Source organism: Passer montanus, unplaced genomic scaffold (genome assembly GCF_014805655.1).
Source record: "Passer montanus isolate IOZ18808 unplaced genomic scaffold, ASM1480565v1 scaffold125, whole genome shotgun sequence".
NCBI lineage: Eukaryota > Metazoa > Chordata > Aves > Passeriformes > Passeridae > Passer > Passer montanus.
The window spans coordinates 1,262,569-1,289,924 of record NW_024359278.1 but is presented as its reverse complement, the minus strand read 5'-3'; the positions used below and the strand labels follow the sequence as shown (position 1 = coordinate 1,289,924).

The 27,356-nt window shown below is 41.2% G+C and overlaps 2 protein-coding genes across 4 annotated transcripts in view; one reads left to right on the top strand and one right to left on the bottom strand.

Annotated features, from left to right (window-relative positions):
* ARHGAP10 (Rho GTPase activating protein 10) overlaps positions 1-2,690 on the top strand; it is a 140,003-nt gene extending 137,313 nt beyond the window's left edge. For both annotated transcript variants that reach the window (XM_039698429.1, XM_039698428.1), the window contains one exon: positions 810-2,690. In XM_039698429.1, coding sequence (XP_039554363.1) covers positions 810-898 — 89 coding nt within the window. In that variant the 3' untranslated portion in view covers positions 899-2,690. The remainder of the gene's footprint in view (positions 1-809) is intronic.
* A 3,108-nt stretch (positions 2,691-5,798) lies between these two features.
* The window catches only part of NR3C2 (nuclear receptor subfamily 3 group C member 2), a 189,192-nt gene continuing 167,634 nt past the window's right edge, over positions 5,799-27,356 (bottom strand). For both annotated transcript variants that reach the window (XM_039698427.1, XM_039698426.1), the window contains 3 exons: positions 21,576-21,706; positions 17,831-17,988; positions 5,799-9,617 (listed from right to left, as the gene is read on the bottom strand). In XM_039698427.1, the coding sequence (XP_039554361.1) occupies positions 9,462-9,617; positions 17,831-17,988; positions 21,576-21,706 (445 nt within the window). In that variant the 3' untranslated portion in view covers positions 5,799-9,461. The remainder of the gene's footprint in view (positions 9,618-17,830; positions 17,989-21,575; positions 21,707-27,356) is intronic.

Sequence of the window (27,356 nt, the reverse complement as noted above, 5' to 3'; positions counted from 1 at the left end):
GAGGCTTATGCTTCTTTTTTAACTTCCTGTCAAATGTGGTCAACATATAAATTCAGGAAGTCAGATTTCATTAGTTCTCTTGCTCACAGGGTAACTTCTGGGGCACTGAGAGTCCAAGCTGAAATATTTCTTATTTTATATTCATGGATACTTTTGCATAAACTTTGGGATTCACAGTGGTAAACACTTAGGATGGCACAAGGAGCTTGCAAGCCTGTGTTTTGTGAATTGCACTATGTATTTGGATTTCAGAGAGAGGATTTAATCAGAAGAATGATTCAGATTTTGTCTCCTGGTCACTTCTAATAGCAGCTCTATTCTGAAGAGATACTTGGAGTGACATCTGGCTCATTTCTCTTTCCCCTGTAATCCTTTCTGTGCTTACTTTTCATGCCAAGTAAGGTCCTATGCTGTGCTTCTGTGGTTCTGAGCTTCCAGATTCATCACTTCTGCTCAAAACAGGTTTTTGCTCTTGTTTTGCCCCACCTACTGAAAGTGTTTTCCACTGTTTGATATGAATTCTGACTTTTCCCCTAAGGCACAAATTTTTCTATTTTATAAATCTGTCCTAAGCTCCATTAACCATTTCCTTAATGAAGTCTCCATGTAGGTTTTGCAGAAGTATATGATGAAGTATTTAAGTCAAGTTAATAATCCTCTTTATCTTTCCTAGCCAGATTCTTAAACTGATGATTGCAGATGAAGGGAAGTTTTTATGGATGCCTTGCCTGGTGTCATGGAGCTAAAGCTGAAAAGTACTAATTCAAACATAAAAAGATGCAGTAATTTTCTCTCCTTTTCTTTTCCAGTGCAATTTTCCAGAGAGCCAGGATGGCTAGAAGGCACGTTAAATGGCAAGAGAGGACTTATTCCACAAAATTATGTTCAGTTTTTATAGCTTTGTGCATTGAACGCCAAGAAGGTGTACATGGTATCCATGGATTTTTGTTCTAGTCACTTGTCTCTACTTTTGTGACTGCTTTTAATCACTGAAGAGCTGGACTATGGATTGAAGATCTTAATCTGTATAAAGACATTAAGTGTTGCCAAATATGAATTAGAAAAAAATGATTCTTTGAGGGTTGGAATGGGGGGGGGGGGCAAGAAAGAGGGATAGGGTAATTTTTTAATAGGGTGCTTGTTTTTTCAGTTGTAAAGAGCAGTAGTAGTATGTTTGTTTGCAAGATAAATAGCTTTTGAAGTCAAGTATTTGGTTGATCTGTGACTCAACTTAGTGTCCTGCAGATTATGCTTTGACAGCCACCATTTTTAACAGAATGTGAGGGTGCTGATGCCCTGGTACAAGTTGCCCAGAGCAGCTGTAGATGCCCCATCCTTGGAAGTGTTCAAGGACCGGTTGGATGAGGCTCTGAGCAACCTGGTCTAGTGGAAGGTATCCCTGCCCATGGCAGGAGATTGGAACTAAATGGTCTTTAAGGTCCCTCCCTACCCAATCCATTCTATGATTCTATGATCATTTTAGGTTTGGAAGATACTGATGGATTAAAAAAAGCTATCATGCTGACAATTACATTATATTTCAGAGTGGAATAGCCAGTGCAGAACAGACATAAGTAAGTAAAAATAATAGTTATCAAGACATGACATTTTTCAAATGTCTTCAAAGAGCACATTCGTTTATGTTGCGTGTATGATTTCATTTATTTTATAAAGATAAGACACATGAACTTTTATTACAAGCTCCTATATGTCATGGTTCCTTTGCTACTCAAAAATATCACTGTAAATGAAATAAAATGTTATTTGTTATTTGACTTGTCATTCCTATGTTGCAGAGTATTTTGCTCTGGTTCTGGAAGTTGTGGCATGAAATAATTATTGGCAGCTCTGTGCAGTCAGCCTCAAGCAGGCTCCAGAAGGGATGGGGAGCTTTCCTCCCGCAAAATAGGCAACTTTGGAAGTTCAAGCCAAATGGGAAAAGAGAATCTCTGGCTACGATGCTTTTGCATCCTGGAGAATTCCAGCATTTTATCTGTTGTCTGTTTTAGCTGCTTGTTCACCTTGCCTGTCTTCCTTCCCTCTAATTGTCAACTGCAAGGTCTTATTGATACCTCAAAATTAGTAGAACTTCAAAAAAGCTGCATGCAGTTTATCACTGATTTTCTATTTTTCTCTCCTTCAAGTAAAACGATGGAGAGGATGCAGGAAAGTGTGACAGGACGGCATGCTAATACAGGCTCACTTATTTGTTAAACTGGACTCCGTGGATTTTGAGTCATTTACTGCAGCTCTACTTAGCTTGCAAGTTTTCCTAACAAATGAGATTAGTAAACTAGTTAATGGTTAATGCTGCCTTGGGGTTGGGATGGCTTCTTTCCCTGAGGATTTAACTCCATGCCATTAATTTGTTCCTTTGCCTGGACTGCACAGACCACTGGAGTATGCACAAATCATTTCCAGATGGAGCAATGGTGGGCCAAGCCAGTACAGCTCTCCAGCACTGACCCTCATTGCTTGGAGGAGTTTCATTTGGAGAATTCTCCTGGTATTGGAGCAATGACTCCCTGCTCCAAAGCTTTTAGGCAGTTCTTGTCTTGGCTAAGTGACCCAAGCACGGAAAATGACTTCTGACTGATTTGCTTCTTGGTTCAGTGTTAAGGAAATAGCAGCAACAGCCTGCAGGTTTCTTTGCTCAGATCTGTTCACATGGCAAAGCTCTGTTCTGGCTGGGTCTCCTGTTGCCTGGGCCCACAGCTTTATCTCCTCATCTGTGGCCTTAAAGATTCATTCTGGAGGCAGCATGGTATTTGTGTGCCAAACTCAGTTTTCATGGCTACCACTTGGTAGAAAATGTTGAAAGGAGAGGGAGAATATAAATCTTTGGTGTTAGCCTTGCAGGTGTGGCAGCTAGGTATGCTGGCTTGTCAGATGGTGAAGTTCTGATAACTTGGAGCTTTCAAGCTCTGGAAGTTGCTTCCATTTGTTTTGTTGTTGCTTTAAACCTGCAGTGCATGTTTGTTCTTGTTCTGGCTGCTGTCCTCCAAAATTCTCAATGTGCTGCTCAGCTCTAGCTCTGTGTGGTGGGGCTCTTTTTCCTTATAACTGAGGTTGTTTAAAAAGGCAGATATAAAGAGAAGGAATAATAGTCTTAGTGTCTTTTCCATCCAGTCCTGTGAGCCTGTTTTACCTTTAGGTGTTTTGAGACTCCTGTTACTCCTGAAGCTATGCAGAACCCAAACAAGAAGAAAACTTTTGAACTGAGAAGCAATACACTGAACAGAGGTAACACTAATCCAGACTTTCTCACGTCCCAGCCGTTGTCTGAAGTGGTGTGAGCTGAGCCAGATCAGATCTGGCTTTCAGGCTAACCACACTGCCTCTGAGGAATTCAGTTGTGGGAACTGCTACCCACCAGATGGGTTTCCACATCAGCCCAGTTACACCAGTGCCAAGTACAGGCTTGCACAGCCCAGTAGCCACAGCACAGCTCGTTCTTCATCCCCGCTGCTGAGCAGAGCTGTGAACGATGCCCTCGGTACTCACTGCTTGTAAGTGGAGATTAAAAGATGCTAAAATTAAAAAAAAAATAATACAAAGGAAGTCAGTTATAAGTTATATAACTTATAAGTTGCTTGCTTTCCTGAAGGTGGCCTCTTGTCTGGCAGCCGTGTCTGGCAGCCATCTGCCATGGCTTGGTAGATTTTGGAAGAGTGCAGTAATGTGCTGTCGAGACAGGAAGGAGGACAAGGAGTCCATTCTGGAGAAAGCTGGTTGCAGGATCCTTCTCTTGGCCTGGCAGCAGGAGTGCTCATTCTCCACGTGTGGCCTCTGTCCCCTTTCATGGAACTGCTCTCCTGTCACAGCTGGGGGCACAGAGGAGTTAATCCTTGGGTTGGGCTCCCTTCCCTTGCTCTGTGCTGGTTACTGTGGGCAGGGCCACAGACTTGTCAGTTTTCAAAAGCTGAGGCTGCTGGTAGTGAATGCATGGCCTGGGCTGAAAATTAAGAGTATGAATTGGGAAAAAAAACAAACCCAAAAAAGCTTTTTGTGCAAAATGGCGTTGGGCTTGCCATCACTGTGGGGCCAGAGATTGAATCCCTCAGCCTGGGGATTAAGGTTGGATGTGTTTGCTGAACAATTAATGGCCAAGCTGAGACTAGCTGGGCTCAGCAGAAATTCATAGCCTGTTAGTCACTGGTGCAGTGCTGTGCCTTGGCCAGCAGCACTTCTACTGTGCTGGGTGAAAAACCCTGGGGTTTTCAAGCTGCTGAGGGTTAAGTGTTGTCCCAGCTGATCTTGATGGCAGGTTTCCTTCTGACGCCATCTTTTGTGATTGAAAGAAAAATCTCATTAGCTGATTTATCTGTCCTGTAATGAAAATACAAACTGCCACACTGCTTGCAGCTTTTGCTACCCAAGACTCTGTAATTGTGTCACAGAAGAAACCTGGGCAGAAACTTGCCTTCCTTATTGCTGCTCCTTGTTCTCTTAACCCATTTCACAATTCTTACCTGGTTTGCAGTTTAAGGAGAAAAGTTGCTGACAGAGGGCCTGTGTAGGATGTAAATGCTACCAGTGCTAAACTGGGTTTCACTGCAAGTCTTCACTGGAGTTTCACCTCTTCAGCTGAATGTGCCTTGGACATTGTTTTCTACATCAGAGTCCAACACTCTGCCCTCACCCATCCTTGCAGTAGCCACAGGTAAGCACCAAATAAACCTGACCCTGTCAACATCAACAATTAAAGTAAGATCACCTCAAAAACTTTTTGGCAGGGCATGGTTTATCAAGCAAAATCTGTGACTCCTTTCTTAGTAATATTGTGCTCCTCATGAACTCCCAGTCTCTGGAGATACCTGAGTGTCCCAGCTTGAGGCCAGGTTACAAGTTTTATTATGGTTTTAAGTAGTGATAGCATTGTCTTATTTCTAGAACACCAAATGACAGATGCATCTGCTTGTAAACATATGGGAAATTTTTCTTAACATTGCTGATCCCCTACTATTCTTTCCTTCTGACAATTCAGCAAAGAGAAAGCAGGTGCAAGGATTTTTTGGCAATAAAAAAGTTCATGCAACTTGTTATTAAAAGACCAAAATGCAATTACATGGTGATTTTACACCACAGACTAGGCTTTGTGCAGAACTTGGTGGCGAATTGCTGAGAGAGTGTCCAGAACAAACTAAGATAGTTAGAAGGAGAAATCAAACTCCTGCCATCCTGCTGTAATTACAACTGGAACAGGTCTGACCCTGAGAAGGCAGGGTCAGTGGGGAGACCTTGTGTATATAAAATAGAATTTTTCTCAGGGCAAGAGAGAGTCACTAGCTTTGGTCAATGGGAAGAGCAGCAGGAGCTTAACAAAAACTGGAGCCCAGTCTGGTCTGGCTACTGAAGGTTTGTTTCTTCCAGTGGGATGGCCAGGACAGTATCAGCACATGGTTTGTCAAGCACAGGGAGGCAGGTGCAATGAGCCACATTGCTCAGTGCTGGACATTCCCTCTCTTCCAGCCTGAGGAGCTCTCCCTGGCTGAAGCAGTGACACCTGGAGCTGACAGACATTGCTGGAACCAACACTCCAGCTGTCTGAAGAGAGAGGCTGCAGTGCATCTGAAGTTACTTTATGTTGAAGTGTTCATGCCCAGGTTAAATGGGGCTCTGAGCACCTGGTCTGGTGGAAGGTGTCCCAAGGCTGGAGGTTGGGACTGGATGATCTTTAAGGTCCCTTCCAGCCCAACCCCCTCTTTGGTTCTGTAATGTTCCTGCATGAGCAGAAGGCTTGCCTCTAAGGATATCACTGCACCAGCAGCTAGCTGAGATTAAAATGCAAGAAATACTTGCAATCAAACCAGTTTAATTCATGTATATTTGTACAATTTGTATAAAAAAAAAGAAAAAAAAAGAAAAATAGGTACTTGCAGACATTAACATAAAGACCAAACAATATTTTCTATTTATTTAAAAAGCTTTAAACATACAGAAGCAAACCCCTAATTATAAATGCATCATTATGCATAGATTTTACTGTTTACACCATACTGCTGGCTGCTTTTTTCATCCAGGAATCTATTTAAACTCCAAGAATTCTTAAACATTCCTCTGAGCTTCCTGGCCTCAGAACTGCTGTCTATCTTATCAAGTCATTGACCTCCAGCTGAAAACATTGCTCTAAAAAATGTCAAATCTTTAATAAACAATTAAAAGTGCATTAACTGTAGAATTTTTTAATTTCATAAATGTTTAAACAAGTCAGTGAAAAACACCACCCTGTGAATTAGCTTTTTGCATGATTGATTGTAAAGTATCTTTTTAATAAGATTCTGATATTGCAAACTTTAGTCTTTTCTATTTTACTCCGTGCAACTGCTCAGTGGCACGATGTGTAGTATTCCTGAAATACCCACTGCAGTACATTACACTATTTTACATTTTAACTGTGTATACAATGCTCTGGCTGCATATCCCTGTTCCTTCTTACAACAAAATAATTTAGCTCAATGAATAAAAGCCCACTTTCTAAAAGCTGTTATAGTTTGTCTTGTATTTTGCAGGAGACAAAATGCCTATTTCATTCTAAACAAATTCAAAAGAATGTAACGAACTTCCCGGTAGCTAAAAACTAGGGTTGAGTTTTGTGGTTTCTTTTTCTTTTTTTCTGTACACAGGTTTAGATAAAAAAAGTGATGGCTATTCTGCTTAAGTGTCCTTGATAAGAGAATACTGCCTCTTACAACATCTATATCCAATTGTATCTATTACTTCAATGATGTCTAGCAAAAAAATAATAATCAATGAATGGTTTCATAAACAACAGGTGATTAAAGTAAAGGATTTATTATAATCTGCTTACAGTTGTTTGCAAAGACAGACATACGTTTTTGCATAAAGATATAAATTGCTTTTTAAAACTAATTTAGTGTGTTTAATTATATGAAGTTTCTGTGAATTATGAATTGTACCAAACCAAGATTAAAAGTAATAAGGTACAAAAATAGGAGCAAACAGACAACAATTTGGACTGGGACAGGCATTTAACAGTGAAGTGTAGAATATGGCTTTGCTATTTTAGTCAAGCAAAGTTACTCTGAGACAGAAAAGGAGGCAGTAACTTTGTTAATATAAAAAGCTGCTGCAGACTGTATTCACCCAGAACCTGGCTTTGAAATCTTCTATTTTAGACTTAAAAAAAACCCCAAACCTAAATTAAAAGATGGATGTATGACTGTGTCTTTACTGTAAACAACCAGTCTGCATGCTGTATATCTCATGTTGGAAGTTTGGCTTTCATATTGCTGTGCAGGTCAGTATTTAAAGATCTGCCTATGAATTAGACTTCCAAAATGCAAATAATATATGTATGTATATATTTATATATAAAAAACCTCTCTGAATACAGTCTTTACAGATTACCCATTGCATAAGGCAGGTGTCATTTAAAAAGACAAGTAGCGCTGACTGTCTTCAGTGCACCGCATTGCACCTCCAAATTTGAGTTCAGAAAGGGTGTAGAATTCTTAATTCAACCACCATTGACAAGAAATGCTACATTCCGACCGGCCAAGGGACACACTATAGCTCAAAAATACCAGTGGCACCCAGAGAGAACACTACAGATTAGGACTCTGAAAAACTATTCTATTTAAACATGAGCATATGGTAGCAACAGTTGAGCCTCAGAAAAGTTCACCTGTCCTCTATTCTACTCCAAAATCTTGTAGTTGCTTATAAATTGTGAAATAGTGAAAATCACCTCAAAAATTCTTTTCTTTGCAGTCTTATTCTAGAGAAAACATTTTTGAGACAAAATCAGACCAACTGAGTTGAACTTGTAGTGTGAACATTTGTCTTCTTGGATGTATCCTGATTATTACAAAAATGCTTACAAAATTACAGACGCTTTTAGTTTATCACTAAAAATTCTACTCAGCTTATCTGCCCTTATCATCCCTCACCATCCCTCTCACCAGTACAAATCTCTTTGATATACTTACTGTAATGATCTGCATGTTCCCTTCAGCATAACCAGAAATCAATCTCCCCCATCTGAAATAATAATCTGACCTTTTAAGATGTTTTATAGATCCAGTATTCAAAGGAAAAAAACAAAACCAAAAACAAAACCAAACAATCTGGGAAACCTTAGTAAAAAAAGAAAAATCATTCAATGTGTTGCTCGCCCCTGTTCCCCTGAGAGAGAAAGGGAATAGAGGGCAAGAACTCACTAGATCATTAAGCTGGCAAAAGCTTTGGAGAGAGACCATAATTTGTCTTGTTAAATGAAACCTTCGTAAAGTGGCAAACACAAAAATGTGTAGTTTCCTACAGATATATGAAGCAGGAGTTCTAAGATGTGCTCAAGTCACATACGCTTGCAAGAGAGACAAAAGGGAAGGAAAATAGAGAGAAATAGAAAGGCTTAAAACACAACTGAAAAGGTTAAGCGTGGTTATTTACAACAGATACTGTAGGATGGTAAATTAGATATGATGCTAAAAAAGGCACAGCTTTCCCTTTCTTAAATACACTGTAAACGGTTCATTATGCATGCAGAACATTTCACTTTACAAAAAAATTACCTTGTTTGTTTAGACAAAGATAGTACTTAAATAGTCTCCAGCAAAATAGAGTTCTTTCAAAAATACTTTCCCGTTCATCCTATTAACCATTAAAGATTTTTTGTCTCATTTACAAAAGTTCCTTACACCTTATTTCAGGTCCTTCACAATTTATACATACAGCAATGTACAGTACAGCAAAAGACTGCAAAAAATTATTTGTAAAGCCAGCACAATAGATACTATAAATTGATACCAGGGCATTTGTTTTTCACATCTTATCCTTTTGAATTAAATAGTAAATGGACACTTAACACAGTGTATATCATCTATGATGGGATAACATGGGATAACAAATGCCACAGGTGGGGATAACAGTATTCCACACCAAATGTTCTGTTATTACTTTACACGTTAGGGTTTGTGTTTGTGTATATATGTGTGTGTATATATATAGTTTTTGTTTGTAATTTTTTTTTGGTTTTTTTTTGCTTTTTTTTTTTACAAGAAAAGAATATTAATGCCCCATATTGACTTTACGTTTTATGTGCAAACCAAGGGTAAGCTTTAAAAAGTTCTCATTAGTTCTCGAACCCTTTTAAAACAAGCAAACAATACCAGAAACTACATGGCATATTTAAAACTCCATCTGTTAAAATATCAAAATCAAAGAGTTATTGACTAGATATGGCTTTTCATCCAGAGGAACAGGAACATTTTCTAAGTGTTTTAGGGTTATGGGGTAATTTCCAAACATCTAGGTCTTGCCAAATCCGAGTCAACTGCTTTCCATTCCCCCAAACCCTTTGTATGATTTTAGACTATTCAGAGACTGCTGAACAAGTGTAAAGAGCATGTTTAAAATATGGTTTCTTGGGTCCTTCATGGGTGTGGAATAACACAGGGAAACTTAAGGCAAAGTTCTTCCATTTAAGACATTTTCTATCACTTCCTGTGAAAGTACAGGGGCTTGGCATTCCCAGATTCCACCTTTGGTAGCTGGTCACTGATGATTTCCACCAGCATGGCTGGAAACTCTACTTTCAGTGCCTGAGACTCTCGGAAGGTGTAGAAGCAGAATTCCAATAAGTCACTAACAAGCTGAAATACAGAAAGAAACACTTTTCAGGAAAAACACCAGTATTTTTGCACACAACAACAGCTTACTGATAATTGATTATTTCTAAGAAATACCATCTTACTCTGACCTGACAGTCCATTTACAGGGATTATAAAGCAAACAAAAGAACCCAAATGCCAAAGGGCTACTTGACTCATTAAAAATCAGCAAACTAGCAAACCCAAGATACCACAGATTTGATTTTTCAGCCTAGCTGCACTTTTCCTTTCACTAACAGCAACTGGCCACCATGAAAACTCCAGCTCTACAAAAATAAAGGCTTCTGCCCAGGGGGAAAAGATCAGCCATAAACTATTGTATCTCTCAGCTTCAGCTGGATACACATTCATTAAATCAGATTATTTGGTTAACTTCAGTGCATTCTCCAGGGCCCACAACCTACAACTGCCAGAGCAGCTGATGTTTGCAGCTCAACAACACAACTGCTGCGTCACACAGTGGCATTTCAGGTTTTACAGAGACACAATCACAGGTTTTTTGGTGGCTGTGACCTAAATGCATCTCCCAAAGCCTTACAGTATATTGGACCCTTCCCAATCTTTAAGAAACGTGAAGGAATGAAGCACATCCAGGTTTCAGTGAGTGTGTGAACTTCCACTGCAGTTCACACAACAGTGTGTGATTGAAGGAAAGAGCCTCTGCTATTTAAAAATCTAAGTGTTAAATTAATTTTGGCACCTCGTGTCCTTGCAGAGGACTTGAAACACTTCTGCTTGTGTAGTTTATCAAACACAAGTCTGTAATTTCAATTCTTACCATGCAGAATTGCACTCTGCCAAAAAGCCCCAGTTAAAGATAGAGGAAATAAAAGTGGACTTCTGGAAGGCAGAAAAGGAAATGAATAAAAAAAATGGGCAGCAACATTTCCATCCTGTAGCACCATACCTTACTGCTCATTTTCAGGACTTTCACAGCTGTTCTTGCAAAGATGTAAGCAGTTTATGAACATCCCAGAGAAGTGCTGAGATCACATGACTCACTGCTATTGAGCACTACGTGAGTCTGCTTGCTGGGGCTTAGGTCATTCCTGATGATCTGGCATGTCATGAAGCAACACTAATTAATTAAACAGATGCATGCTAAATAAGTAGCATAGACATAATCTGGTTTTCAAGGAAAAAATGCTGATGTTCAAAGGCTTTCTTTACCCTTCAGGAGGAGGTTGTTACTGCATGTATCCTGTGCCAAAAACACTCTAAACAGCCCAAAACCAAAGAGAGGGAAACTGTGTCTTGGTGTGATTGCCACTCCCTCCTCCCTGCCTCTGGCATCAAACACCAGCTGTAAGCAAAGTAAGCCTTGCACCCCTGCACAGCCTTGACAATGACCCTGTGAATAATGTGCTCCTTTTCCTTAAATTCTCATCACTGAATGTGAGAGGGGGTTGGGATCACCTCTGTCCCACTGCCTTCTGTGCAGCTTGAATTCCTACCTCCTCACGCCCCTGTGGAGCCTCTGGATTCAGTGAGACAGGTCACAGGAAATCCTACCTACAAACTACTAATTCTGACTTCTCTGCAAGCTGTTAGTAGTACCAAGCACACATTTATGTCTGGTGAATATGCAGACAAGGGGAAATGAAAAACAACACTAATGAAGGAAGCATAACCTACTCTAGTCAATAAACAAGTCAGCAGTCCAGTGGGTGAAAACCAGCACATGATCATGGATACAGTCACAGCACACTATGAATCTCACCACAGAGGAGAATGGTTCAGTTTGCACAACAGTTTAAAAGAAAATCCCTAGAGCCCTCCTATCCTGTCATACTTGGGCATAAGCCCTAAGGACAATGGATTTTCTATACCTATTTAGTCTGCTAAAACTTTTGTTTCACTTTCTTAAGCTATCAGCTTTAACACACTTGACAATAATCATCCACATAAAGAAAAGGGAGGGCTGGGAAGCACGTGTGTCACAACTGTGACCCCATGTGTCACCAGGACCATGGGACTGCAGTCAGGATCTTTTTAACTCCAGCCTTGAAAGCTGCATGGCTTTTTGGGACTGGGAAAGCATTAATTTAAAATAAAGAGGAACAAATGTGGCACAATTGAAAGCCAGCTCAGAAGTACGAAAATGTAAACACTGTGCTAAGGTTAGACAGATAAAGCTGTGAGACCAAGAGCTGAGCCATGAGCAGGCTATTTTCTGCAGGTGTGCTCCTGTGCATTTTCAAAAGTACCAGTCCCCTGCCAGCTCAGCAGCCTTGGCAGTGGATGCACTGAAAGGATAAAAAACTCAAGTCCCACAGGCAATGTTAATTTTGAAATGTGAGTCCTTGCTTCTGCATCCCAAACAACATTTGTCTGATGGAGTTTTGATTTGTAACAGGTAAATAATTTAGATGGTCTTTTGCTTTAGAAGAGGAGTTCCCTCTTCAGTAAGGATATCAAAAAGTTTGTTTTCTCTTGGAACACACAAGCTGTGTCTTTGCAGTGATTGTCACCACAGGTGACAAGCAAGGTAACACGAGCTATCCAGCACCTCTGAATGTGCCTTATGAATCTCCTAGATCAAATATGGTTGTTCTTTAAAGCCTTATAAAATCCCTGTGCTCTCAGAACTCCTGACTGCACTTTAGCTGACCACTTCTACCCTCTACTTCTGGTGGTTTATACTGGAAAAGCTGAGAGCTCCCCCACTCCAGCAATGTGAGAGATAACTCCAATACAGCAGTGACAGTGAAAGCACTGCTGTTTGCACAAGCAGTGCAATGGTGACTAGAAACATCCTGGCTTCTACAATCTCGATTATTTCAGCTACTGAAGCACACTTCTGAAGATTCACAGCTTGGCAGTGCAGTTAAGGCCACAACTAAAACAATTCCCAATTCTCTCATCACTGCCCCTGCAGTGTGCTGTGCTTCAAACATTTTCAGAGCTACAGCAGTCTTAGCAATTCTGGTATTTTTACCTAATCAATTTTTGCATTTGTATGCTGTATTGAGCACCTCTGAGAAATAGAAGTATTAATCAAATGTAATTTTCTGTTATTAGGGTGGGGTGTGTATAAAATGGACTTTTTCATGCATACTGTTCTTCATAATTAAAAAAAAATGAATCCTTTAATGAAGTCCCTGAAGTTAATACAGTTAAAGTGACCTTTGAGCACTTGCCCCATTTTTGCAGCAAAAAGAATGTATTTTAGTTTGGAAATCTCACCATGATGCCTTTGCATTTCCAGAAATGGTAAGAACTATGGGATTTGCAAGGATGCACATTCCTGTGCTTCTTTTTCTCCAAATTCTCTCAGAATCTCTGAGTGTGGTATGAAAGCCCTCAGTCACTTCTCTACCAGGAGCATCTCTGTGATTAAGCCTACTGAGACAGCAATTAAAACAGCAGTAGGGTAACAACACAATGCTGAGTAATTTTTTCCTATTATTAGCTACAGCTATTACTGTCAGAAACTTCAGTGTTTTCCTATATTAAAAAAAAAAAGAAAAAAAAAGAGAGACTTCAAACTGCCTGTTTCTGCCCTTTCAGGAATGGGTCTCTGCCCACCTAGCTCCCTCATCACCCAGCAGAGCCCTTGGTGACTTTAGGACTACTGTCACTTCCTGCTTTTTCCACTTCACCCAGTGGATACAGAACTCCTGCTCCAACAACCAGGAAGGCTAAGGAAAACCACTGCCAAGCAGGTCCTGATTATTCCATTGCCACTATATTCGTTTTTGCTCCCAGTCCTATGAAAATCCCATGATGTAAAGTAATCATTACTCCAAGGGCTCAGGAAGGAAGTTATTCCCTCTGGGATGGCTTAGAGGCTGATTCTTGGAGATCCGTATGACCTTTGGTGACCCACAGTGGCCAGTTCCTAGCTGCCTAGGAAATCCTGAACTCTAACCCAAGAGTAAAGCCTTCCACTATCACAGGGAGTACAAGGGAAGAGCAAGGGATAAAGCCTCTGGTTATTCCCAGGCAGAGAATTTGCCTCATGCTAGTAAGGAGTAAAAGATGGATAAAATACCTATGGATTAGGCACTACCAGTGTCTGGCAGAGCTAACATGGACCCTGGTTCTGCCTGGGCTGATGCATTTATCTGACTGAGGAACTGCACTCATTTTTTCACATTTCCTTTATAACCACGTGCACACCCAAACCACAGCACGTGACACCTGGCCGTGCCACAGAAGAGCCTGAGTTCAACTCGTGTTCTGTGCCTGGAGGAGCACCCACAGCATCACACAGCAACGAAACATCCTCATCCCTTGGCCAGCACAAACTGTGAGCCAAGTCTCCTTTGCTCTTCAGCAGTAGCAGGGTTCTGCCCTTCCCCAACAAACACCAACAAATGTGAAGGAAGAGGGATCCGACCATCCCAAACTGAGCACGACAACGCTCAGAGTAGCTTCTGTCTACATTAGGGAGCTGGGAATCAATTTCTCACTTGACAGATGCATATTAGCTGCCACAACACACACCTGGCACACTCCCACATCGCTGCTGCTCTGGGAGCAGAGGCTGGATCTATCCTCTCACTAAACAGAGCAAATGCTCACCCTGAGAATTCAGGCACTGGGACCTAAATGAGGCTCCAAACTGCTGGGACACAACTTGGGCAGATCAGCAGCAAAAGTAAGTGTACCCAAAGGTGTTGGTGACAGCTGAGGGGCTCATCTGCAGCTTTGTATCTGTGGATTAGGAACCTGCAGAGGCACATTTGCATCCAGCACAGCATCCCTTGCAGCCCTGCCCCTGGAGGATCCGTGCCCTTATTCCCACTGTCAGCTCTTTCAGCGAGTGAAATCCTGGCGCTCTCAGCCTATGGAAAGATCCACCTCAGCTATAAAGTATTCCCTTCAGGAGCCATAAAAAATTAATTATTCAGCAGCATGAGCCTTAAAGAATTTATTTTTGTTTGGCAGAAAATGTCAACAAGCAAATGACAGCGCAGGGCGCTGCCTTGCCAAGGGGAAGGTTCACATTAGGGTTTAATGTCATGGCATTGAAACAAAAGCCCTCTTCACTCAAAGCCTGTTTAGTATCAGCCAGATTGAAACCAAATTCAGCTTTTGTTCTGCAAACTGCCTAACCATACACTGCACGGTGTCTATATGAAACGAGACCTGCCATGCAAGATACAGCCCTTCCTGCCAAAGCCAACAGGAGATGCTGAGGAGGATCCAGATGAAGTTTTTGATACCATGTGCAGGACATCTGTTTCTAATGTTCCTGAGGGTGTTTGTCAGGCACTTCACCTCCATCCAAGTGCTGCATGTGCATCTCTCTCTGAAATGCCCACGGCCATTCACAGGCACAAGACCAAAACTTGTGGGGTCTAGGTAGAGGGGCACTGTCCTTGCTACACTGTGGTTCTTCAGGACATAATGCACATGAGCCACCCAAAATAACAGAAATACAATCCCTACGAGAAGGAAATATGGGATCATAGAATCATTAAGTTTGGAAAAGACCTCTGAGATCACTGAGTCCAGCTGTTAACCCAGCACTGCCCTGTTCTCCACTCACCCACGTCCTGCTGCCCCAGCACCCATGGCTTCCACAGGGCACTGTGCAGAGCAGGGCAGGCTGCAGGCAGGCTCCAGAGGCCCAGCACAGGTGTGCACATGCACAAACCCTGTTCATCTTGTCCACCCAGGATGGGTTTCCATCTCTTAAGGTGCTTTGAGGCTTTATGGATCATTAAATAAAGTTGCTGATGTTTTCAAATACTTAAGTGCCTGCCTGGCCTTCTTGAAAATTTCTTATTTCCTCAGCTTGGCACTTTTCTACCTGCACATATGTTTGCTGTGTGGATGAATGATTTAGCATACTGAGCAATGTAAAACCATCTTGTTTGGGTTTTCTTGTTCTTCCTCATATTATATAAGCCAAGCATACTGTAATTTGATATTTCCATGCACTGTATTTCATATATTCCTCAGACAGATGTCTTATAAATGAGGTTGATGAAAGCCAGTCTGGAAGTGGGAAGGAGCAGGGTTTTTTATTGCTTGCCCCTACACTCAGGTAAAGTGAATTCCACGAATGATGAGAGGCTGCTCTGCTCAGATGGACATTGTGGATACAGCAGGAGGGCTGAACAAGCACGGATTGTGCACCAGCCCCTTCAGGCTTGCACTGAAAATGCCAATGCCAAGATTACAGCAGCATCTAAACATGGGGCCTCAGCTCCAGTTAGACTGCCCAGCACCAAATATATTCTGATCCTCTGAAATTATAATGGAATAAGTTAAAAATACATAGGTGACAGCTGAGGAAGCGTTCCTCCTAGACTAAGGAATCAAGCAGAAAATTTGCATTCACGTCGATTGAACAGAGAAATTCTGCACTAACAGGCTGTGGGGAGAGAATACTAATTCTCACTTCTCATTAATATTATCACCACTCTAAATTTATTCTGATGGATTTCAAAAACCAAAAAAAAATGTTTTAAAGAGAAAAAATAAACAAGTGCCCTTGTTGAACAAGTCTCCAGTATCATCTCTGAAAGGAAGCACTGTTGTGGAGACAACCGGCCTTTCTAACAGAGATTGCTGACAATGGGACTTTCTTTAAAAAGTCCTTTGACTATTAAAACAAAAGCAATGCAAAAATAGCTTAATTAAAAATTAAATAAAATGCAAGAGCAGCCTGCTTCCTCTGGTTAGTTCAGTTCCCAATGGTTAATGCTGTGTTTTGGAAAATGTCTGTAGGACATGGGAGTGCTCTCAGTAAGCACGAGTCTGTCATCCAGTCACCTTAACCACACAAACACTCCAATTTCAGCAACAAATCAGACACTGCCTATCCTGAAGAGGATTGGAAAACTCCATAAATGCAGGGGTTTGTTATGCTGCCTCGAGGGTCAGATGTGAATTCTTGCAAGTGATTTTATCACCCATCCCTTTTTTTCTCCACTAAAACACTACAACTTCCTTTGCTGGCACTGAGCAAGTGAAACCTGATCTCTGAAGAATGAGCTATTACTGCAGTACTAATAATACTCCCCCTGCCTCCCACTAAGGTTTGCAATGTTTTAATGAACAACAGAACAATATTTGAAAAATAATTCCATATGTACATTCTGTAAACAGACCTGAGGCTGTTACACCGATACGACCTGAAGTGCACCGTACTGTACCGTCTCTGCAAAATGAAATTTAAGTCGAGTACAAAGACACACATTTGTATGCAGGCTCTGAAAGCAAGTGCTGTAGCTTTCTTCAAGCAGCATAGATCCTTCCCTAACCCCATCCCAGCCAGGATGGAGCAGGGCAGTTTTCTCCTTTGCTGCCGTTTGTCAGATTTTACTGGGAGGGTGATGAGCATGCTGGGAGCCCTCCCCTCATGTCCCCAAAGACAGCTGAAGGTCACTCTCACTGTCCCCAGGAGTCTCCCATCACTTGCTGCACCATGGCACATCTTTGGAGAGGATGGGCCCAGGCAATGGGCTGGTCCCCAGGGAACTCTCAGGGGGCACTAGAAAAACCCTCAGCTTGAGGAGACCTTAGCAGCTGGGTCACTTCTTTCCTCTGCAGAGGCTGCACGCTCCCTCAGAGCAAGTTAAAGGAGATACAGCCCTGCTGCTGCAGAGGTAAATTTTGCACTTGCCATTACACTGGCTAGAACCAGGTTGCTCCCAGCTAAACAGCTCAACATTATGGACACCCCTTCTGGAATCTACCACACCTACCACAACAACTCTGTCACTCTGGGCAGAGGCATCAGCAGCCTAGGTGCTTTGAGACCAAACTTTTAGTTTGCTATGTCATTCACCACATCACACCTGAGACACGTAAAACACCTTGTGCTGGAATAAGGCAGGGTGGCAGAAATAACCCAACAAGGAATCTTCCACTTGAAAAGTTCAAATAAAGCTTCAAACACCCAGGATGGCTTCAAGGACTCAGTGCATCTTTTCAAGTCATCATTATTACAAACCCAGCTGTAAAAGATCACCAAATGAATTCTGTGTTTGTTGGCACATCAGGCATGTTGGATGTGTAATACATTAACCCTGAACCTTTCACCTTAATGACTTCTGCTTTCTTATTTTAACTTCTTAAATTCATCTATAACTTCTCTCAGATGTCCCTTTAAAAAGAACATGTTTTTTTTTTTTTTTTTGTATCCCTGTCAGTTAAGACAATTAAAGACTATTTGTTAACCTTAATGAGAGATTTTTTGCTCAAGTTTTCTGAGTTCCCTGAGGAGTTATACTTACATCATGCATGGAGTCAAGAAGTTTAGTCAGTTGGTAGAATCTCTGCCAGCTTTGCCCAGAGTTACTTGGACATTTAGTTACCATCTTCTTTAGTTCTTTAATGTAATTTGCCCTCATTTCTTCAAATGCAGCTTGGCTTTTGAGACCATCCTTGGGAACTGTCATTGAAAAGACAGTCTTTAATTAGTATTAACTGCATTGCTTATTCTTTTGATGTGCATACTTAAACAGTTACACCAGTCAGCGGATGAAGGAATGAAACCTTTAAGCAAAGTCCGTAATTTTACAGACATTGGTGAGGGATCAACAACATCACACAGATTCTCAAGCGAGTCAGGCATCCTCTCCAGATGTGTGATTGCAGGAGCTGTGGCAGAGGACAAGATAACATCTCAGAAATAGGACACATGCTAACCTCATGTCCAAACTGCTTTCAATACAATCCAACCACATAAAAACCAAGCAGATGGATCAAGGGTATTTTGTTAGAAGCTGAAAACGTGATTTATCATTCTTGAATGATTCCCCATGCTTGGCAGAGGAGGAGAAGGTACAGAATCACAGCTGTTATCTGCAGAAATGCTAGATCAAGTAACACATTTTTATGCCATCAAGTAAGATCTAAAATTTCTTTGAATGTTAGCGAGCATCTGCATAGCATCTAGAACAAAACAGAGCCTTTTTTCTGCACAGAACAGAGGACTGTTTTCCAAACAGGCATCCTGACCCAGGGCTTGATCATGACAGACAGTTGCAAGCATTTCTAGTGTCCTGTTAAAGTTTCCATCTGCCAGACAGAGACAGAATCATGATCATGGAATCATCATTTTATAAATGGGTCAGAAGCACAGTTTTCTGATACTTTTTATTGGGACCAATATCAGCAGAGCTGATTACAAAAGCAAATACCCTGTTTTTTTACAGACTGCAAACACTCCTGCAGGTTCTGCCCCAAACAGGAATGGGGATCAGATCCCTATGAAAACTCCAAAGGGGTTATTAACAACATTACTCAAAATATTGTGAGTTTTAATATCCAAATTCCTTGAACACTGCTTAACCATCAAATGTGTTTTTTTCTCTGTATCTCTTAGGCATAGTCCACAGAAGGAAAATAAAATATAGTCTGTGCATGAGTGACTTTATTTCCTAAGTCAGTCAGACAACTATGTCAGATCAAGCTAAATGGGAAGTTACCTACTAAATAGAGAAAGGAAAAAAAGGTGATCTTCCAATTCAGCTTACCCTGACTTAACCTCTTGACAGAAACTGTCTTGTTCATACATTCCTTTCTCTTCTGAATACTCTCAACTGCCCTCTATCCCACTGAAATCACATCAGAAGCATGTAACAACTGCCCTAAATGGCTCCAGAGTAGAAGCTTTAAGAAAAAGCATCAGTGTCTACAAACAAAATTTAGCAATGGGGAACAAGGAGGAGCTGTACCACCACAAGAGCAGCAGGGACTTGAGGCCCCCAAGTACTGGAAGGGGGCAAAAGGAAGAATCTTTAGAAAAAGCCTAGGAGGTTACACACCAGCCTGCTTGCTGCTTGGTAAATATTATATATTTATATTACACAATCATAATATAAATATCATATGTTAATTTAATTTTCAAATTCTAGATGCAAACTCAGTCAGCTGACAGATTAAAAAAACTGTCTGGAACAAATCTACAAATTCAGTTCAAGGTGAATGAACACAGAGGCACCAATCAAGATAAGTAAAGCCATCAGAGCATGCTGTGGCCCTCACACAAAGTACACAGGGGCTTTGCAGTTCCTTTAATATGTACAGTGCTTACAGGCTGTTAGAGTCACTCTTTCTTTGTCTACTACTATGTATTTTACTGTTCTGTCTGAAAATTATTATACTATCACCCCAGCCAGATTATTAAGGAAGAAAGAAAGACCACAAATAAAGAGAACTCAAGCAAAACATGAAATTCTGGAGGTTTGCCCAGTGTTTCTGATTTTACTTATTAAATGCAGCAATACTGTTGGCAAGCTCCCAAAATCTATGGTCTGTGGAAAGCTAGAAAACAACTGAGTTGTAATGTGTGGTTTCTTCCACATGTAAATGGAGTGAAACTTCCTTGATGTGGTCGCCATGAAAGTTTCAGAATAACTTGTACTCCATTCATCACATGATTAAATAAAAGAATTTAAATGAAAACAAACCTGGAGTTTTCTGTCATAAGACTGTACCAAGGTGCAAGCACTCAAAACCAGGTTTGCTGCCCTTCACTTGACACTTTCTGGGTTTTATCACCACCTCCATTTCCATTTTGCTCTCCTTTCTCTCTCTCTCTAGTATAAATATCCTGATTCTCCCAAAACAAACTATTTTTAGCAAGTTTTCTAGTGACTGTGGTGTGTGTTTGAAAGGGACCCAGCTCACTGAAGTTAATTGGCCAGTCTGATCTCACCTAACAGAGTCTTACAGTAACTCATTAGTTTACACTCTTGAGAGGGTAGAATAATAAATACCTGGCTTAAAGACATTTTGCTGCATATTTAGAATACCTTCAGGTTATTTTTCTAAAGATTCTTCCCCTTTAAGGTTGATTAAAATGCTGCAGAGGCAGATCTCCAGTCCAGACACTCTCTCAAGAACACTTTGGGGGCCAAACCCTCCCTGAGCACATTGTTTCTGGAAACACGAGGAGTGACAGCCTTAAAAAAAAATCCCATTTACCCCTCAGGGAATGCCTGGAGCACAGCCCCTCCCCACTGCTCCAGGCTCACTGGCTGACCATCTCCAGCCCTTGGTGGGGTCAGACTCTGCAGGCCACGACACAAAGGGCTCCCCAAAAAGTGGTGTCTCTCCCAACCCCAGCAAGCTGGAACAAATTCAGTTGGAAGAGGGAAGGGATGGAGATGGCTGAGCCCAAAAATCTTACAGCCCCAGGAGGTTACTGTTAGAGGATCCAAATGCCAGCTCTGACAGAACTGCAGCCTCATGTGCCCCTTCAAAGGCAGGTATTTTAACCACAGAGCTGGCTCGTCATGGTGTCACTGAGTTGTTCCCCACAAAAAGGAGCAGGATTCCACAGAATAACATTTCCTTACAGGTTTACAGGCTGTTACTGCTGGAAAAGTAATGTACAAACTGCCTGTGTATTTATACAATTGCACTGGGACAGGAGGTTTTCAATATTTTCAGTAAGATAAGATCAAGAGATCTGCTAATTACTACACAGTGCTGTAACAAGCACCAAGATGTAATTTTGTGTCTTAAAACTCAAAGCATGATGCTCAAGAGAAAAAAGGAAGCACATACTGACATCTAATAAACTTTCAGAAGCCCAGGGAAGGGCTTTCCATTCTCAAGTCACTTGGCACTACAAGATCACCTGCTCTGCAGTACAGGAAATGCACATCTTTTGATCCTGAAGGTCATACTGAGTCAGCCAAACCCTGGTGGCTTTGAATGTCGAGCAGGGATCTTCCCTCAATCCCCACAGCTGTGGCACTTGCCTGGCATGTCTGTTGGTGTGGTCCCCCTATGGAAAGGGGGTTCAAAGTCCATGCCTGGCCACTCCTGTCCCTCCAATGCACATGAGACACTCACACTGCAAAGACACTCCCTGTGCTAGCTATAGATAAACCCCAAGGCATAAACCCAGACTTATTCCCATCTGGAAACAGTTTGGCTCTTTTGTCAAGTTGGTTAAAATCACTGCATCTCTTTGTGCACTGGAATATTTTCAAGCTCTCCTACATAACCACAGACCCAACTCACCTGTGCTTAAGAGCAGCAGCACTTTCATGATGGTGTACTCCTCGAAGCTGAGCTGCAGGCGGACGAACTGCAGGCTGATCTGGTGCATGCCCTGGCACAGCTCGAACATCGCCGACTGGCGCATCCGCTCCCTGCGGAGACAGGGAACAACATCCACGGCATCAGAACGGGAGAGCACAACCTGCAGGGGCTCACCCGGGCACCAGCCTGCTCCTGCACCGTGTGGCTGAGCTCACCTCGCTTCCCGGCAGACCACGGAAAAGGAACGGCAACGAACAGATTTTGGGATTTGTCACTGATGGTATTAATGGAGTGGCAAAACCATTTTAGAACGTATTTGAACTGTCAGTGTTTGTTCAGCTCTGCCCTGGCGGATGGAAGCGTGCCTGCTGAAGAGCTCAGAGCTGGTGCAACAGGGGAACAAACCTACACCCACTGAATGCATGCTCTAGATGATACACTCCCCCATCAGTTGACATCTCCTGTTCAAACACAGGAATATTAAAAAAACATGTGGTTTTGCCCCCAAACTAGTAATTGAAAACAATCTGGAATAAAGGAATATATTTTAAAAATGAACTTGTTCATTAACACAGACTTCTGCCTGTTAAATCGTAAAATAATTAGGATACGTGACTTGTATCTTTAAATATACTTACATAAATTTACCTTCAGACTTTGGCTCTCTTCTCTGAGGTAATCCTAGACTAACCTACCCAGCTCAAGTTTCAGGCAGAATTTGTTAGAATTTTGCTAAATTTCTGAAGCTGCCATCTCAAACCACAACACTACAGAAAAGAGTCATTGAGAGTGCCTGTCTCAGCAGAAACTCTGATATATATGTGTGCATGTGTACATGCAGGTATGTAGACAAGGTCCTATAGTTGTTCTGTGGCCACTACTCCTCTTTTTTATTCAGTTGCTTAAAACCAATTGTCTGTATTTCTTCTAAGATTTTTTTTTTTATAATTGTGGAGTTGGATGAAGTTCAGCTCATTATTTTAACCAAGCAAATGCTTTTTCAAATATACAAATTGGCTGGTGAAAGAGAAGAATCATACTGTGTGCAAACAAAGACTGACATAATCTTCCTGGTGTTTTATTGCACTGCTGCCAGAGCAATTTCATTTTCCTCTTTAATACTAATAAAGCAGACTCCCCATTGTTAGATGGGCCCTGCACTTTTCCCCTGCTCCACCCTCTTTTCTTGAGACTAAGAACTTCCAGCTTCCTTTTTTTTTTTTAAAATTAAATTTAATAGTAGGAGTAATGCCATACGTATTTGTTTTTATTATGCATCATGGACTGCTCCCAAGAGGCTCTGAGGGATACACATTGAATTTGAAAGGCGAATGATTAATAAAGGACATTTGTATTTTAAATTCTGCATGTTGAAGTGTATCTCAGATGGCCAGAGACAGCAGCACTCGAAGTAAGAGCCATCTATGACATCCATCATTACTTCTGCAGGACACCAAGGTTTGTTCCTGCTCCTCCAGACTGAGAATATAAAGCCACTGCCACCATCTCTGTGTTTGACCTCTACAGAGAGAACTGACAGATTTTTCATCAGATACTACAAGCCACACAGCAAGAAAAATAAAACATTATGATGTTTTGTCTCAGGTTCTAATGCCTTTTTTTTTTTTTGGTGGTGAAAAACTCTCTGTGCGAGTTAACTGTAAAAGTATTAACTCAAAAACTCGATTTTTTATGTTGAATTGCACTTTTTCTGACATCTGAATTTTTCTGCCTTTTGTTTTTCTTTGTACTTGTTTTGCTTATATGTGATTGCCCACATAGAATAATTTCAGTTATAGTCAGGGCTTTTTTGGATAGTTATTTCTTTCTGTCTTTTAAATATTCATTTTTTTATCTACTTACAAATATTGATCTCTAGGCTTACCCTGAAGGAAAACCTGATGGCACTGTTTGTAGCGAGATAAAATTATGCACAGAATGAGTTACTAAGTGATTTGTTTAATATACAGCAAACACATTATTTGAAATCAGTTTGCCACCTGCAAAATCAATTAAGTTGATTTATTACTTATTTACAAAACATTACCAACTAAAAATTATGCTAGTCAATTCATGACTCTGTTTAATGAAAGATAAGCATTTTGTGGGAGTTTAAGGTAGTCAAGTTTGTATTTGGTTTTCAACCCCACACTGTGTAGAATAAGAGGGTACAGAGCTTTTGAAAAATTCAGATGCTGATATCACAGATATCCAATACCTTGAGAGGAGCAACAAAATAAAGCAATAGAAATATGATAAAAGTGAAGAGGCACAGAGAAATTAAGGCATGTCAGCATAACATGAGCAAAGATATTTTCTTCCTCACCAAACACATCAGCTAAGAATAAATGCCACCAAGTCATCACAAATGCCTTTACCATCATGAGGAAAAATTAAAATGAAAAAAAAGAGGGATTAAAAAAAAAAGGCAAACCCCATCCAACCAAATCCAGCCCCACCTCTGACACAGCTCCTGAGCCTCTCAGCATGAAAAACGGAGGATATGAAGAGGTGGAATATAAGGGCACGTATCTTTATGGGGACATGTAAGAAGGTAAGTACATTTAAGTAACAAAAAGCGTGGAGCCAAAGCTCTGAATCCGCTATTTGGATACGCATTCAGAAGTGGTGTCATTAGCTCAGTTTAGCTTAATCCTCCTTCATAATAACACGCTTTAAACTTTACACCTTCCATTAATCCATCTTAAGTTCCCCCAGTGTCTCCTTACAGGCTTAAAGTAATGCCCAGCTCACATTTTGCCTGACCTTTCCTGCAGCCCTGTGCATGGGCAGGGCATCCAGCCATTCCCACCTCTGCCACCAGCCATTCCCATTTCTGCCACCAGCCATTCCCACCTCTGCCAGGCATTCCCACTGTTACCAGCCATTCCCACCGCTCTGCCAGTGGAACCAGCCATTCCCATTTCTGCCACCAGTCATTCCCACTGCTCTGCCACCAGCCATTCCCACTGTTACCAGACATTCCCACCGCTCTGCCAGTGGAGCCACCCAGCTACAACAGATATGTAGGATTTAACCAGTCACCCCAGGAGAGCAGGGATGGCTTGAGGAAACCATTTAAGACAAGGTATCCTAAATACCAAACCAGCCATATATCTCATAATGCCCTTAATGTGATCTCCACAGAAACCAGGCAGCCACACCAGAACCTGTGAAACTACAGGCAGGCTGAAGAGAAACAGCTTGTTGTGAATAAGTAACTCATCATTTATGAAGTCATCATAAAGCCCAGTATCGTAAATCTGCTCACCAAGGATGGAAACTGCAACGCAACTGACCGTAACCAAAAAGAGGAACCCACACAGCAAGAAATATTCACTGACAGGTGAAACTCAGCCCCAAACCAAACCTGATACCACGTTTTATTTACTTTCTCATGGGTACTATTCAAAGCTGCAGCACAAGGCATCTTCCTAAATTAGACAGAGAAGTGAGTAAACGGAAAGCTGTGGTGGGTGTGTTGAGGTTTCATCAGGACTTAAGTGACATGCTGATAATCCCAAGGAAAAACTGACCAAGCCAAATTTTTCACAGCACCTCAGAGGAACAGAAATGCACCTGAGTTAGTCTCTAGGCCTCTGCAGCCCAGAAGAGACTTGGGAAAAGACCAATACATATTTGTAGCAAAACTCTGATGTCAAAGATTGGGTTTGTGTCTTCTGATTTCATACTTTTTACCACTCTAAGAACCACTTCCAATTTTATAACCAAGAACCTTTTCCTTGCTAGACTAAAACCTGTATACATTTGAAGGTTGCCCACCAATTAAATTGATTTCAGGCACCTTCAGAAAGCACTTTAACACTGTAACAAAACCAAAACAAATAACCAATCAAACAAATGCAGCCCAACAAGAAAACCTGCCAAAGGCCTGAAAGTCAAAACCTGTTTGGAAGCCTCCAAAACCAAGACATGCTTTCCCTCATGCCAAAAGAAGTTAGTTTGAACTTGACAGAGAGAGGAGTAAAAACATCACCAGACACCTTGAGGGCAAGGCAGAGCTACTGAGGATAAAGAGGGAAAAAGCCTAGGACATGGGATTACAGAAACCCCTGCTCAGTGGCTCAGACCATCTAATCATAAAAAGCCCTTGTGGCCTGAATTATTTACCTGCCTTAGGAAGGCATTCTGACTAGAAAAATTTTGAGGTTCTTGGGGAAAGAAAAAAATAAACATATTATTGTCACAACACTTATCTGTCTCTTGAGGGAGTATTCTACTCCAACAGTGGTGACAGAATGCCACTACCTGAACAAATTCTTCCATGCACAGGGGCAGGAAACACTGAGCATCCCTCTGCTCAATGGACTGCACCCAGACACCTGTGTCCCATCTTGAAGCCATTAAAAATGCCACTGAAGTCACCCGTACTGGAGCAGCCTCATTAAGTTAACACACTGATCAAAATCCAAGCCAAAACGCATGCAGGATTCAGGCAAAATTCAATTATGACTTTTCATTCAGTACTTATTTTTTATTCAGCACTTTCTAATCTCTGCTTAGTCTGCAAGCCACAGCACAAAGAGACAAAACCTCCTCTCTTCAACACTTTGCCTTTGACTCCTAAAGCAAAGCTTTAGAGTCATCTCCTTCCAGGGAGGCAAAAATACCTATTCCTTTGCACCAATGGCCAATTTGGGCACTGCCAAACCCAGGACAAAATAGTGACTGGACCCAGGACCACCAGTCTGAACACTGATAATCAGACAAGGAAGACAGTTTCACATTAAAACAGATCTACAGACATTATGCTGCTATTTTTTGGCCTTTAGCCACCCAGGCAATTGGCGATTTCTAAATTCAACTTGGCAATTTTAAACTGAACTTATAGAAGTCAAGTCTGAAAATTAGTTTTCTCACAAGAAAATCATCATGGTGACCTTAGAGAAAACCATCCCAGATAAGTGATACTAAGAAATTTAGAGCTGCTTTAAAAGTCCCAGCCAAGTGTCCTCCTGTTATATGCCTATCAAAGAAGGAATTGGCAACAGCCCATGGATAATGATTGCCAAAGGAGAGTTTCAGCTCTCAATCACTAGCAGAGAACTTGTGATAAAATCCAACTTAATAATCACCCAGTTATGTAACCCTAAAATCCCAGGCACATCAATAGCAAAAAACCCCAAGTACATGCTGGTATTAACAGTTAATTATGCACTTAGGAGAATGCTGATACCAAATACTCTCTTTTGGTTTGCATTTGCATTTCAAAAGAGACAAATCACAGTTTTAAATGAGAAAATACATAATTATGCCTTTACCAAAATGCTTTTTCAATAACGCATTCAATAAGTGATGATAATGTACACATGGTAATAAATACCCCATTTCAAAGTTCATCAGAGAAAGGTATTGAGAGCCAGAAAAGGTGCCCATTAGGTATTGTTTTATACATCCATTCTGCCAGGGCTCATTGTCACTTGCAGTGGTTCATCAACAAAATTACTGCTATATTCCACATGCAGCAGCAATTCTCCTTTTATGCCAACAATGCCTCAAAAATTAAGACTTTGCTCATGCTGTCACGCAAAGCCTGGCATTTTCTGGAAGTCGACTGAGGCACGTCTTCCTCTCATGCCAGTTTAGAAAAACGACTTCCTAATTTTTCTTTCACTCATATTTAACTCTACAGGGGAAGTAGCAGAAGCAAGCACTGTGCATGTGAGAGGCATTTGGAGATGCCATTAAACAGCTCATCGATGTCCAGGAAGATTAAAGCAGCACCACATTCAGACACAA